The 14,974-nt window shown below is 40.7% G+C and overlaps 1 protein-coding gene across 1 annotated transcript; it reads left to right on the top strand.

Annotated features, from left to right (window-relative positions):
• Nucleotides 1–7,375: 7,375 nt before the first annotated feature.
• Nucleotides 7,376–13,389, top strand: LOC147898744 (complex 1 family protein / LVR family protein). Its single transcript, XM_087379594.1, has 2 exons — nt 7,376–7,800; nt 13,214–13,389. The coding sequence occupies exons 1-2, from the start codon at nt 7,563–7,565 to the stop codon at nt 13,285–13,287; spliced, it is 312 nt and encodes a 103-aa protein (XP_087235720.1). The 5' UTR covers nt 7,376–7,562; the 3' UTR covers nt 13,288–13,389.
• The last annotated feature ends 1,585 nt before the right edge of the window (nt 13,390–14,974 follow it).

Here is a 14,974-nt window from a genome sequence, read left to right as displayed (position 1 = left end):
GGACATGCATCCTTAATAGTTAACCCTTTGCTTTTGGGTGTTAAAGCTGAAATCCCTTAGGATTCCTTGTAATTAAACACCCATTATGATGCCTATCCTACCATGAATTACAGCTAATTTCTCCTATTTGCACAACTCCCTAGTAGATGACCTTGAACATTAATAAGCTTTTAAAGTCATTACCAAGGTCCTCAGTACCATCTGTGGCTTTCCATAGCCAGCTAGGCTTATTGGATTGGTTAGATTAGGATCATGATCTTGGCTCCTTTGGTTGGAAGTCATGTCCTTTGCTTGTGAGGCAAAGCTTCAAAAATCATTAATTGTTATGCCATAAAGTTGATATCCATCTTTCCCTCTTGCAAATCTCTTGGAGTGTCTTGCTCCCGTGATTGTCCCCTTACAAAGACGTACTGTCCTCCTTGCTCTTGGTACATTAGACAACTCTTCTCTCCCTTGTAACTTCTCTTTCCTTCCCTCTCCCTCACACCTTCTCGCTGTAGTCCTCCCTTGTCTTTCGCATGGAGACTCTCCTCTCGCTCTACCTCCCCTCATAGGTGTCCTCCCTGCTTACAATCTTCTCCCTGTAGCTTGAGGTGTCTCTTACTCTCTTTCCCTTGACAACTCCCTCTATCTCAAGTGGCTCTTATGGTAGCCTTCTCCTTCTTGGACAGTTGAGCGATGCCACTCTTGAGGTTAGACTTTTGGCTGGAAAAAATCTTCCATCGCTTTGTGCCATCAATGATCCTAACATGTAAATTGGTCATTCTTTTAGTTTATGTTATCAACGTATGGCAGGACACTATGCACACCTATCTTTGAGTTGTTTTTTCTTTGATAATGTCATCTCTGCTCCTTCGGTCTCTCGATGTTCCATTATCATGGATCTAGTGCTACCATTGATTGACTGTTTTACTTTGTGGCATCATGGCTGTATTTGGCTTACACAGTTAGTGGGGTTAGAGTGTCTCAAAAGCGATAGATAGTTTGGAAAGATAATTTAGATAATGATGAGTACTAGGTAGTCATGATTTATTGCATTGATGCTGGCCATCCTTCTACGTAATAGCGACTAGAGACAAATAGCACCTCAAAAGTTCTATATTGTAGACTACTCTAACTTTCAAAGCTCCCTTTGGAATTACATCTTCACAATATGAACTTGTTTCACAGTATTGTCCATGCATTTCGACATATCTTCCTCGATTGAGGATTTAAGGTTTTCTAAATTGTTCTGTAATGATTTTGCGACATTTGGACTTGTAGCCTCTCTTTTGCATGTCTGCAGTTTATGCCCTGGCTTACGGATGACTCTAGGATCATCCAATTGCCTTAAAAACTTGTGTTTAAGTTGGTATATTTCAGCATGTGAAAGGTGGTCCGATATCTTTTATTGGGTTCTCCATTTATCTTGGGCTTGCGCAATTCTGGGTGGAATTCATGCATGAAATGATCTCTGAACAATCATAGAAAATATGGTTAAGTCCCTCTTTGAATTTAGCAGTGGATATGTTGGTGATTTTGTAAGTTACCCTTGATGGCATGACTCAAATAATTTGGGTGTACAAACTACTGTATATGCATCCTTTATCATAGTTCCCTTGTTGAAAGTGTGGATGGCCTGAGTTTTAGACCTCTGAATATGCTAGTTCTCTAACATCCCTACTGCTTTTCTATGTTCTCGAAACAAGATGTTTATCCCCTTTTCTTTAAATTATTAAGAGAAAGTCTCCCTTACATGGCACTAATCAACTATGTTCGTAGTCCTCTAGTTTTTCTTTTTGTACCTAATCTTAATGGCTTCCTTTTTTCTAGGCAATCTAAGCTTTAGCTCATAGAATTTGGACTTATGGGCTTGGCAACTCCCTCTAGCTTAGAACCTTTAGCAATAATTATTCTCTTTTCAAGCTAATTATGATATAGCTAGGTCTCTTGGTTGACTACTGGGTCATATTCCGGACTGCAATAACAAGCAGTCGAGGTCTATGACACACGCATTGCAATCCCAAGCTAGAAGATGTATGTAGTCTAAAATAACCTTCTCTTGGATGGATGCAGGTAACAGTCCCCGACATTGGACTATGTTTCTAGTTCAGTTGCCAATGAGATCAATGCCTTCATTGCTCACATTGCTTTTCATCTCTCCAAATGGAGAGTATAAATGCTAAGGATTTTCTACTTCATGTATTTCATAATTCATTCCAATATAAAATTGTATTTAAAATTTATGTATTTTGTGAATTTTATACTTTATTCCGATGCAAAATTATGTTTATCATTTGATACCAGTATGCAGAACCATTACCTGTTCCCAGGGCAGTTTCCTATAGTCCTAACACACACACACACACACACACACACACACACACACACATGCATGCACGTGCACACACACACATGCATGCACACACGCATGCATGCATGCACGTGCACACACACACACACTCCCATGTGGAGTGCTCTGCCCTCGTCTCTCCACCTTAAACTAATCGAAGTCTTCACCCTATCCTTTTAAGCCCCTCTACTTCAACATTAATAGATCCCAAACATATTGGATGAATGGAGTGCACATAAGTTTGTTATTTTGTTTTGTTAGTTTTCTCTAAATCACAAAAGTGTTAATTGAAATTATATAAATCCCATACAAAAACATGTTATCAACATTGAAATCCTATCACCTCCTTAGGAATCACACTTGATTGCTAGCATGCGTTGGATGCACTACTACTACTACTGATGCATGTTTGTTGCCCCCTCACCTCAGCTTAAGGGATGGTGTTGGCGAAAGCTAAAAGCTGTGCGTGTGGTGTACTATTCAGCATCTGAAAACCACCTATCATATCCCACATATAGCGGGCTATGTTGTTACTAAAGGCATATAATACTTGGAACTTGAAGGAGGCCTCTATGCATGTGTGCATTTCGAGAAATGAGGTCCTCCACTAGGTGTGACTAGGCTGTTCAAGGTTTGGGACCCTTCGCACATGGCCCCATCATCACTAGTGACAAGTGTCACTTGCGTACAATCTGCCTCTTATAGACTTTAATGCAACTTGTAGGTACGAGAGACCATGAAGTTAAAAAATTACGCAAGTCATTCTGAATGGATTTGGTGAAGGATAGCAATTCAAAAGCATGTGCCAACATTGGAAGAACTTGAGTGTGTGCCAGGAGCAAGTATTTCGAGTGAGTTTTTTTTGGCAACCAATGTGTTTTGTTCCACCTACTCCCCTTATAACATCTCTCTCTCTCTCTCTCTCTCTCTCTCTCTGTGTCTCTGTCTCTCTCTCTCTCTCTCTCCTTTTTTTGTTGTGATAATTTAACTTTTTTTTCCACCAGTTTGGGCAAATTCTTTAGGTTAAAAAGGCTTCCAAAGGAGAGCTAGTATGCACAAAATTACACTAGAGATGGAATTTCATGAAAATAACAAGAGAAATGAGCTCATTTGATGTATTCCGATCGTTTTAATAACATGACTGTATTTGGACATTTTTAGCAAAAGTTGTGAAATTATTTTAAAGCACAAATTGGCATCCAGAGGAGGGCGCCAGTTTGGGCTTTCAAAAATTTATTTGATTTCTTTTTTTTGTCTCTCTCTCTCTCTCTCTCTCTCTCTCTCTCCGAGTTTGGGCTTACAAAAGTTTCACAACTTTTGCTAACAACAAAAGTTTCACAACAAAAATTTCATGAAATTTCATCTCTAGGGTGATTCGGTGCATGGTGCATGCCAACTCTCCTTTAAAAGCCCTTTTGGGCTAAATTTTTTTTGCCCAAATTGGTGGGACAAAAAGACATAGACAAAGATAGAGGGTCTACACGTAGGATGAAGATAGAAATGAATTAGAGAGAGAGAGAGAGAGAGAGAGAGAGAGAGTTCAAGTGGATGAAATTGGGAAGCTTTAAAAATGAAATACAAGACTTTTGTGTTTACGGACTACGTATGATACAAGCTTGTTGAGGATGAGAGAGAGAGAAAGAGAGAGAGAGAGAGAGAGAGAGAGAGAGAGAGATAGAGAAATGGGAATTGAGAAGTTGTAAAAATGAAATGAAGGCCTTTTGTGTTTACAAACTACACACCATGTAGACTTAATGAGGATTAATATGAGAGAGAGAGAGAGAGAGAGAGAGAGAGATGTCCTAAGTGGAATAGGTGGAACAAAACACACTGGTTGCCAAAAAAACTCGCTCCTAAACTCGCTCAAAAAGCTTGCTTCTTGCCCTTCCCCAAAGAGCTCTATTATGTCTTATTGGCATTAAGGAGACAAACAATTCAAGCTAGAAAAGGACAAACAATGAAAAAGCTTTTGCTACCTCTAATAGAGGTAAAGGAAGAGGCAAACCATCATATAGAGGGAGTGGACATCAACATAAGCATCAACATTATAGTCAACTTGAGCAACAAAGTAGAAAATATTGACAATTATATTCATTCCAGTAGAGGAAATTTCAAAGGTAGAGGAAATTCTTCAATAACATATTACGATTTCAATACAATTATTGTAAAAAATTTGGGTAGTATGAAAGAGATTGTAGAAAGAAAACAGTTTGATCAAAATGATCAACACAACACTAACGGAGGAAATTTTCAAGTAAGAGGAAATTTTCATTATGGTTTTTAGCATGGGAAACCTACATACGAAAACGTAACTAAATTCTCATCAATTATGATCAAGATATTATAATGGTGTCAATACTTTTAACAAGAGTTATACTTTTACCAAGTGTTCCAAAACTACAAAAAAATAGTTTCAAATGTTGATTGGATGTGTTTAAGTTGATGGTGAACTTCACTTAACTTTAATGTGATTTGATCAAGTTATGATGATTTTTTTTGCAAAGTTAGCTTTTGCAATGATGTCCAAAAAATAGTATTTCTCCCTTTAAAAATGTGCCAAAATGTTGGGATTTTGATGCCTGAAATGTGGTTCCAAACTAAGTCCAATTCGGAGCTGATTTGGTAGAGTTATGATCCTTTAATAGTAGGGTGGAGTGAAACAAATTTTAGGGTTTTTGGCCTTGAGCACATGTGCTTGTGTGAAAAAAGACCTAATTCTAGGGCTTAATAACATGTCCTTGTATGAATGATGACCTCATTGGATAGGGTCTACTTTGACTAACCCTAGTAAGGTTAGGTTAACCTAAGGGAAGTTACTTTTAACCCAAGATGATGTGGTGATAGAGCTGACATGGTACCAATGATGTGGCAATATACCATGTGTGCCTTATCGTGTATTATTAATGTGGTAAGCAATTGCCACGTATTACCTTTACCAGTGGTCTATTCTACCATGTCGAGATAAGGTACCACATGGGACCATCTCCATGTGTGTGTTCCTTTGTCAAATCATGTGTCATTATTAGGGTTTGATTGAGATTCAAATTTTAAACATGTAATTATATACTGTGGGTCTTTGCCCTTCCACCCTTAATGATTTCGATATCTTTAACCACAATTTTATCAAACCATATATGCCTTCCAGTAAGCATATTCATACTTGAGGCATCATTATATGATCTTACAAACTAATCTATGCAAAAGTGTATAGGTATCATCTTTATTGTACCAACATAAAGGCTTGTGATGTAAAATTTTGGCCTTGTCATGTTTGTGAACATGTTAGTATTAGCTTCCACTAGATAAGAATATCAAATGAGACTTCACTTTTAAACACTCTCATATTGATTCATATTTTAAAATCATATCCCATAAGAGAAGGCCTATAAAAGGTAATATATCCAATCATTATCAACTTAGAATTTGAAGTTATTGAAAATCATGAGCCCCTACCTTTTAGGCCAGAAGGTCTCTCCATTCTAGAAAATATGTGTTCACTTTTGCCTAATGACTTGTAAGCATTGTTTGCATGAAGTGACAAACATCATTCGAATCAAGTGAAACATTTGAGGTTCAATCACTTAAGCTGTAAATAATCAATGGTCAAAAAAGCTATTTGTTGCTTAGAAAACTTTACCACGGTGCCTAATATGCTTGTTAGTATTGATCATAATACTTATTAGAGTCTTAAGATTTAGAGAGCTAGCATGTGGTGTCATTTAATGCATTGAGAGTTTAAGACTCATGGCATCACAAATCATAACTTCGCAATTAGATGTAAGATTTCAATCGTGATCATTTATAATGTAGGACCTCGTAGTATGGAAATTGGCCTTAGATGCAAATGTCCTCAAGTAACATTTAAACCACTTTTGACAGTGCCCAAATGCTCTCATCCATCGATGTTCACATAGATAGAGGGAAATACCCAAACAAGGTAACCATAGATGTTCACATAGGTAGAGGGAAATACCCAAACAAGCTTCCACCTTAAAGGAGTTGAGACCACTAAGTGCACAAAAGACTTCACAGATTAATGATGAGCACAAGCCCTTAATAGGGAGGCAGGTGCCACCGAGTACTCTTCATAGAAAAAGATGATGTGTAAAGCTCTGCTTAAAAATGGCTATTAGCATAAATCGAAGGGAAAGCGATGGAGCATGGAAAAAATAAAGGTAAGCAGAAGCTAGGTATTGGGGCATCGATTGAGCTTCTGGCTATGGGAAGCCTCTAGCTCCATCTTGAATCCTCCGTCGTCGCCTGACTTTCTCCTTATATCTACCTTCCCCTTTCTCTCTCTCTCACTCTACGCTTGCTCCAGCCTCCCTTCCCTTCTCTGTCTCTCTCTCCAGCCTCCCTTCATCTATCGCCTCTCACTCGACTGGCCTCCCTCCCCCCCCCCCCTCTCTCTCTCTCCCCTGTCCCTCCCTCCCTCTAGGCTCCCTTCATCTACAATTGCTGTTGGTCAGCTCTTAGCCGCCTTAGCTATGAGGACAGATGATTAATCAAGCACAAACTTAGGTTAATCAAACATTGTAAGAATGCAAACGACTTATTGCCATTGAGGGAGCGAGAGAGGTGGAGTGAGGGAGAGGGGGAGAGAGAGCTGGAGAGGCACAGGGAGGGCCATAATTTCTTCCCAAAATTACATTTCCTTTCCAATTGACTCGACTTCAAAAGCGTGAGTGGTGATGAGAGAGAAAATTTCGAAGATGAGCATGCCAAATGTATTACATCACTCATCTCATATGGCGTTACCCTACTAGTCCACAATTATGTGGCATGCATTGTGCATAATATTTTGGCACACAGATTGTGCACAACATTTTGGGCACCACTCATCTCATACGGCGTTACCCTACTAGTGCACAATTCTGTGGCATGCGTTGTGCACAATATTTTGGTGCTCAGATTGTGCACAACATTTTGGGCATCACTCATCTCATATGGCATTACCCTACTAGTGCACAATTATGTGGCATGCATTGTGCACAATATTTTGGTGTGTAGATTGTGCACAATATTTTGGGCATCACCATCTCATATGGCATTACCCTACTAGTGCACAATTCTTTGGCTAGTGGACAATTCTGTGGCATGCATTGTGCACAATATTTTGGCAAAGAGAACATTTTGGGCATCGATATGGCGTTACCCTACTAGTGCACAATTCTTTGGCTAGTGCAGAATACTTTACATTGGCATACATTGTGCACGATATTTTACCCTGATGGGGTCCGAGCCCCTTGCTCTCTACAGAGGCCTCTTGCGTGCCCGCAGAAAATGTTTTGCAGGCGATACTCAGATGCTGCTGGAGTCCTCTCGAAAAATCCGTGCCTCCTTCGATGAAAATCGTCAAGTCTCCGACCTTGCTCGCATCGACCAGCTCCTTGCTGATGCCCGCGAAGCCATTCACGTTCTTTCCAACATGATTGTTCAAGCAAAGCTCAACGAGCGCGGGAACTTAGGTGCCCCCCCTTCTCTCCTGAATCCCCATCTCTTGCGATGGTTTCTGTGATTGAATTTATTTTAATCGTTGAGCCTAATGTCAACCTGTGTGCACGATTCTGTCCTGTCTGAATTTGGGCACGATAGTAGTTTGTGCAATATTTTATTTCATCCTCTTCAGAGACTTCGAACAACAAAAATGATTAATGTCCTCATCCACCAAATTACATAATAAAAACTATAAAAGTAGTATGACTTGGAGCTGCTCTCAATGAGCGGCATCGCTTAGTCATCTTGACTTCACTTTCAAATTCAGACGATTTGCTATGATTCATTCTTATGGTAGATACGTTGCTTATGGGAAAAAAACTGTTCAAGGCATGTTGTCATTATGTAAATGCTTGTGTGCAGTTAGCATCACTTTTAGGTTGTTTGCTAGAGATCATACTTTTACATTGCCCGTGACAACTCTCCATGGCTTGTGGTCAAGTAAGAAGTTCTTTACAGATTTTTCAAGGTTGATAATCTGGTGTGCCCAAAAAGTAAACTTGAGTGATTATCATCAAAGATGCCAAGGAATTGTCCAAATTTGTCTAATGCTTAGCCTTGAGAGCATGTTAGATGTCATTGAAAACGTCTATAAATTCGAGAGGTACAAGTTAGAACACAAAAGAGTATCGAGAAGGTTTTAAATCCAACCAAACCACAGTCCTTCCTCTTCAAGAATTAAGCAAAACGAAGAACATGATGGATCACACATACAAATTCTAGGCATTGCTAACTAAAATAATAATTCTAGATGCTAATCTAAACAATGAAAATGTTGTCAACTCGTCATTGGTTAAGAGGGATGACTGCCAAACTTCAATCCTAGAGATCATCAAGGAAGAAGATTCACAATGGGAAGTCCGCAACAGCCTGGGCTTAAGGATGAAGATTCACAAAGGGCCGGTCCCATTTGCTTGTTAGAGACAATGCGTAAAACCCCTGCCCACTTGGTGCGAGCTGCACATTAGGACAGCACCTTAACATGACTATACGACCTAGGTGTAGCTTGTTGGAGAATCTAGGCATGTATCCTAATTGACCTTGATACCAAGCTACACCTCCCACGCTGTAGAAGGATGTAAAATCGTAGGGAGAATTTTCGACCAAATGGAAACTCTCAGGTAGATCCAACTTCAAACGATGTCAACTTTAACAGGTAGATCCAACTTCGAACAATGTGAACTTCAACAGTTTTAAAATCTAACTGAAAAAAAGGTTCACCTTGTACCTACTACCAACAGCTCTTGATGCCCCACTACCTTGTTGCTAGAGTCCCCTAACACTGGACCCCCCATGCTCCATGTATATTTGCTCAAGTGCTTTGCCCGGTTCATTGGATTGAATTGTACGTGTCTTCTGATTGTGGCACATCTAGGCTTTGTGTTCGAAAAGCCTCATCTGCAACTCATCAGATATGTTGGAGTAGATGGTTGGTTGTCCAACCTGGAAGCCCGCATATGAGGAGAGCATTGGGACATAACACCTATATAGGATTGAGGAGCATGAGAGAGATCCATGTGGGCGTGAGGTATGCATGCCACATGGACAGATCAAATGGATCCGGCCCATCACTAGGGCTGCCGTGTGGACAGCTTATAGGCTGGCACATGGGCAACTGTGTGGACAAACTATGGCAGCAGCAAGGGCTGCCAGGTGGGTAGCGTAGGCTACAAGATAGTGTCATAAGATTGGCCAAGCCTGGGGCAGATGGGGGCCCAGTCAAGGGCCCAAACAAGTGGCCTGTGCAGCTTATAAAGCCCAGGGTAAGCCAAAAGGGAGCAGTCTGGTATCGGCATCCCACAGGCCTTGCAGCAGCTTTACAGGCTGGACAGTTGGTGGAAAATCCAGATTTGGAGGGACAGACTGTCTCCCTCACCCGTAAATAAGAGCCCATTTGAGGTATTACTACAAGACTCACATGAAGCCACACGTCCTTGCAGAGTTAGTTGCAGACAACTGACTCTCCACTGAGGATTGGGGCAGCACCTGATTGTAAAGGTTTGACCTGTGTTTTGAGGAATATACTTAGAGGTATTTTGGCTGTTCTACTAGTGTCTATTATCTCAGTCCTTGAGAGTGATTCTTGTACACAAATGTGCAAAAGCAAGAACGTTTTAGGCAACATGTTCATAGATTGGGCTGAAAGAATTTGAGGCCACGGTAGAAGTCCAAGGTCTAGGTAGCGGGTTTGTCCAAGTCGTCTGCAGCAATGCAGAACAAAAAGAAGATATAGGCTGAGGTTTTATTAAGATAGGGACTCCAGGAATGGAGTATGCTAGTGATTTTTGGATTTGGATCCTTGGAACTTGCCAATGTAGGATGCATATATCTAGGTTTCTTTCCCCGATCTCCCATTGATTTCAGAGATGAAAATGTGGCAACCAAAAGCTTAAAGGTAATTAGATGAAGAGGCTTATGGCTAAACCCTACAATAATGATTTGTAGTAGTATAGATAAGGCCAAAAGCACATTAAGGTTATGTAGGGGGAAGGAGCTCACTAAATGGACGAACTTGGTGAATCTTTGGAAGCTGTGGGAAATACAATACTTTAAGAGCACTCTTACTTTGTATAACATGCAATTGGCGTACAATACGGTTATTGCAGATGATCAGGAGTTTATTCCAAAATGAAAGGGATTTTGCAAGCTAATACCGAACTCACCAATAAGATGGGGATCATCCATTTGTGGATGATGCCATTGAAAGAATCATAGAGTAGTTGAGTGCAGAGTGAATCAGGAGGACCAAAGCCAAAGGAGCCAAAGAAGACGATATTAGATCTAATCTTGACAGTGCAGATATTTACTTACAAGTTCTCCTTTTGACATTAGAATTCAAGAAGAGAAGAAGCATTGAATTGAGCGTAGAGAGTTTGAGCACATCAAACTATATGTGCCAAAATTTCCTCCAAGTCCCACTGGATCAAGGAGGGAGACGAATGCTTTAAAGTGTTTTTGAAGTCCCTTAGTAAAAAAAAGTCACCATTTGTTGAAAATAGAATCAAGAATGTGAGGATGTCATAGAGGGTGACAAGGAGTTGTCCTGAACTTGCAATCGGTTCTATCAAGAGCTGTACACCTTAGATTGGAGTGAACCATTGCTATAGGTAGATGTCTTGACTCAATTCCTCTGGTGGTAACTGAGGGGCAGGATGATAAGTTAGCCTCTTCCGTCCTTTATAGGCTTAGACCTTACTAAACAATGCTATGTGATACAGTGGGAAATTCTCCCAATAATTTGCAAGGGGCTTAGCATTTTCATCTCGAGAAAGGAAGGAAGCTTAGAGTTGAAGGATCATTCACAAGACTTAAGTAAAATATGGGATGGTATTAATTTGTGAACTACTCCTTGATTCTGCCATGGACACTGTCACTCTTGGGTTTGTGAACTTCAACTCGTTAAGACTTGGAGTCATCACCAAGAAGGTTCCTCTGTCTCCCCATTGGCAACTGTCATGTCTGATTCCATCGTCTTTGAGTGGTTGTCCTCATTTGTTTGGCCAGCCTTCTTCTTCTTGCAATCCTTAGCAATCCTTTTTCTTCTTGCTTTTCCCATCATCTTTTGATAACCCCTTGGCATCCTTCTTTTTCCGGGGCTACCTTTGCCAGTCTTGCCCTTGCCCATAAATGCCTTCTCGTCGGCGTCATTCCCATTGTACAGCTTCATCAGCACCTCTTCCTAAGCAACAGTGGGCCTAGATCCTCAAACATGATTGGCTTCAACCGTTTTCTTGCAGTAACAGTTGTCACCAACCCTTGGTAGGTCTTGGGAATCTTATTGACCAATAACATTGCCAACTGAGTGCTGTCCACCGCAAGTTGATTCTTGAGAATATTCACCCTCACAAGGAAGTTGTGAGCAGACCGTCCTTCCTCCATCATCATGGTGAACTTGTCTCATAGAGATCTTCCATGCCTCGTGTTTTCTGTGCCAATCAGATATGGAGTATCACCGCATCCACAACCGTCCCTCTAATCATGGAGAGTGCAATTGCATCCGTTAGTCTTCACCCCCGCACACTGTCTGAATCTGCTTGGATTGTACTCGCTCCCATCACACTGCTGAAGTCATTGCGTCTCATCTCCATACCTTACGTCTCTCCTTGGCCACCAAATGTCTTTGAATCTTCACTTTCTAGATCAGGTAGTTGGTTCTATCCAACTTTCCAGCCTCACAGAAATTTGGAATTTTAGGGTATAGATGATTGGAAGTCTATAATCCTTCCTGCACTCACTGCAAGCCACTCAAAACACATCTGAATGTGGAAGCTTCTCCCTTCTTGGTAAGGACACGATGGAGAAGGTCTCAGTTGTAGATCTTCTGTGCTCGGCTCATGAGCTTGGCTTTGAAACCACGGCTGTCCCAAATTGACAACCGGGCTTTGATATTATGTCAGAGAACATAAGATCATTCATCCTGTACCACAGCCTGGAAGAAACAAGGAGATCTTATGAAGAATCTGGCTCTTTTCGTTAGGTCTAAGTCCATGCTGTTTAGTAACCCGCACTAGTTTTTAAGAGTTTTGGCTAGATAGAGACATAATACACAGTACTAGGTTTGGCAGAGGCATAATTTACAGCATTGTGACTATTTTGTCTAGCTTTACGTGTATGGCTTGTTTAGAAAAGAAGTTATTATAGCCGTGGAATATATAAAAAATATAGCAAAGCTAAACCGACAATGACACTCCAGACGTTGGCCAGATTGTAGCAATTGTTCTGCTGTGAAAATCCCTGTAGTCCCTTTCTCATCAAGTTGAAAATGAAAGGCTTGCTTGTGCTTACACCATGCTAGCCTTCGTCATGGCTGAGTCTGCCCTTCACCTCCGGAGTGCCGATAGAAACTCAGTACGAAGACTTTGTATAAATGGATGCTCAAGTATGTGTGGGTGTGTGGATTTGTATGTGAGAGACTATGGTCTACACCCATTGTTGGGCGCTGATGACGTCAGTGGCGATGTCATAGTAGCTAGTCCCTGCTATGCATGATGGAGTTTATGGTTTTCAACCTCGTGAGTGACTATCATGAGATTGAAACTGCACTATGTTGTGTTTTTAGAGGATGAGTTTGGGAATGTTCCTGGATTCATCTAGGTATATGCTTACACCATGCTGCTCTTAGCGTTACCATTTTGATTGCATATTATACCTATCTGTCATTTGGCGTGATTTAATTTTAATTTTGCTGAGCGTATCAGGATCGCTGAGCTATGATTGTAAATGTTCTTTTGTCCAGCACTTTCCAGTTTTCTAAGTAGCAAAGTGTTTGGGATTGCCTCAATATCTAGCTTGTGTCTCTGCTGGCAAATCTGCTCTTTCTTACCTCTTTGAGCTAGCAAATTTGCTTAATGGACAATAAATTTTCTCATGGCTTTTTGTTTACAGAAGTGAAGCCCGGGAAAGAACATGCTGGAGCTATGTTGGAAATGCCTTCGATAGATGGAAAGACATGCTCTTGAACACGCGTGATTTTGTAGATTGCTGCATTTGCTGCCATAGGATAATGGATGAGGCAATGCTTATATGTAAGAGACATGCGATATTTTTAGTCAATCTTGAGATTTCATGTGTTTTCCCAGATTTAAGAAGGTTATTCATCTCTTCCCTTAAATCTTTTGAGTTGAATTTAACTGAAAGGTTCAGTATTGATATAGTGCTACCGAATAAAATTTCAATTTTTATTACTTTTCCTTTCAATCTACCATTTTCGCTCGTCTGAAGATGAAACTGGAATACTTCCAATTCTGATTCCTCATTAACGCTTCGCTGCTTATAAGGTTAGGGAGGGGTTGACTTGTTACACTTTGCTCCCAGTTAAGTAAGCATGGATATGAGAAAAATATTAACAAAGAAGATGTGGCCTCAAATGTGCTTGCACGTTTTAACTTGCTGCTGTTGTAATGATCACTGAGGCAAGCAGATGTTTCGACATTAAGAGAATTTTGTATGGCAATAGGGTTGTGACAAAAGGGGGAGTTTTGAGAAACTTGGCATGCTTTTGACTGCTTCCTTATACCATTCCAGCTCTTTCTTTTTTGAGGAGCTTCCATCTCTCTCTCTCTCTCTCTCTCTCTCTCTCTCTCCCTTCCCCCCCCTCTCTCTACATCGCTGTTGCTCCGGCAACTACTCACACTACTTGTATTCCATGGGCCTGATTCCCTACCATGTCTGCCCCTCCCCTGTCTCTACATCGCTGTTGCTCTGGCAACTGCTCACGCTACTTGTATTCCATGGGCTTGATTCCCTACCATCTCTGCTCCATGGAGACCCACCCCATTGAAAGTAAAGGCTTCATGCCCCCTACCCCCTTTGCTACAGAGGTTGGAATTGTGGAGGTTAAAGGTCACTATGCCTTTATCTCGGTTATGTACAATACTCAAACACATATAGAAATGAAAGAAAAAGAAGATTAGGGTGTTTTGCACCCACCAAAAACTTGTGTGGCTCTCTGTTTCTCTCTCTCTCTTCCGTTCTGCTTCCGTTGAGAGCACTCTCAACTGGTATCAGAGCTCGGGTAATCTAGTTGAGCATGCGTGAATGCTTGGAAGCTCAGCAGCTCTGAAGCTTTGTGGGTGATTTTACTTGCATCCGAGTGCGCAGAGACCTTGAAGGAATCTTTGAAAAAGTCACTTAGGTTTTGCGAAGTGGTTTTGAGAGCCTGTTAAGTGTTTTCAAAGAAAAAGTTATTTTTTAAGCTTTTCCCTGTTCTGTTCGACGATAGAGACTCCGTATTGACTTGTACCGTATTGACTTGTAAAGGCAACCATTGTCTGCTTTTGGTATCAATTTCACTTCAGGAGCTTGGAAACACCTTCATTCTTGAATTTGGAATCATTTCGTTGGATTTTCGACTCACTGTGTCAGTTTCAACGTTTTTTTTATCCGGGTGTTGGTAACTCAAGTTTGGAGCAACCATTTGCAGATTTGTTAATTCTGGTGAACTCAGGAAGTCCTAAAACTTCTATGTTGCTCATCATTCGTACTCTGGTAGAGTTTAAAGTTCAGTTTTTAAAAACGTTTCTTGCGTGGTTTAGTGGAGTATTTTCATCAGAGTTATAGATCTCTGTGTATTTGATTTTGTCTCTCTGTTATGTATTTTTCATTCTAAGGTTTTGAAACCTTAGATTTATGCCACATGGCAGTGGA

The sequence above is a fragment of the Dipteris shenzhenensis genome, chromosome 9 (genome assembly GCF_047967505.1).
Source record: "Dipteris shenzhenensis isolate YYH24624 ecotype China chromosome 9, Dip_SZ_1.0, whole genome shotgun sequence".
NCBI classification, from domain to species: Eukaryota; Viridiplantae; Streptophyta; class Polypodiopsida; order Gleicheniales; family Dipteridaceae; genus Dipteris; species Dipteris shenzhenensis.
This window is presented reverse-complemented; position numbering and strand designations above follow the sequence as displayed.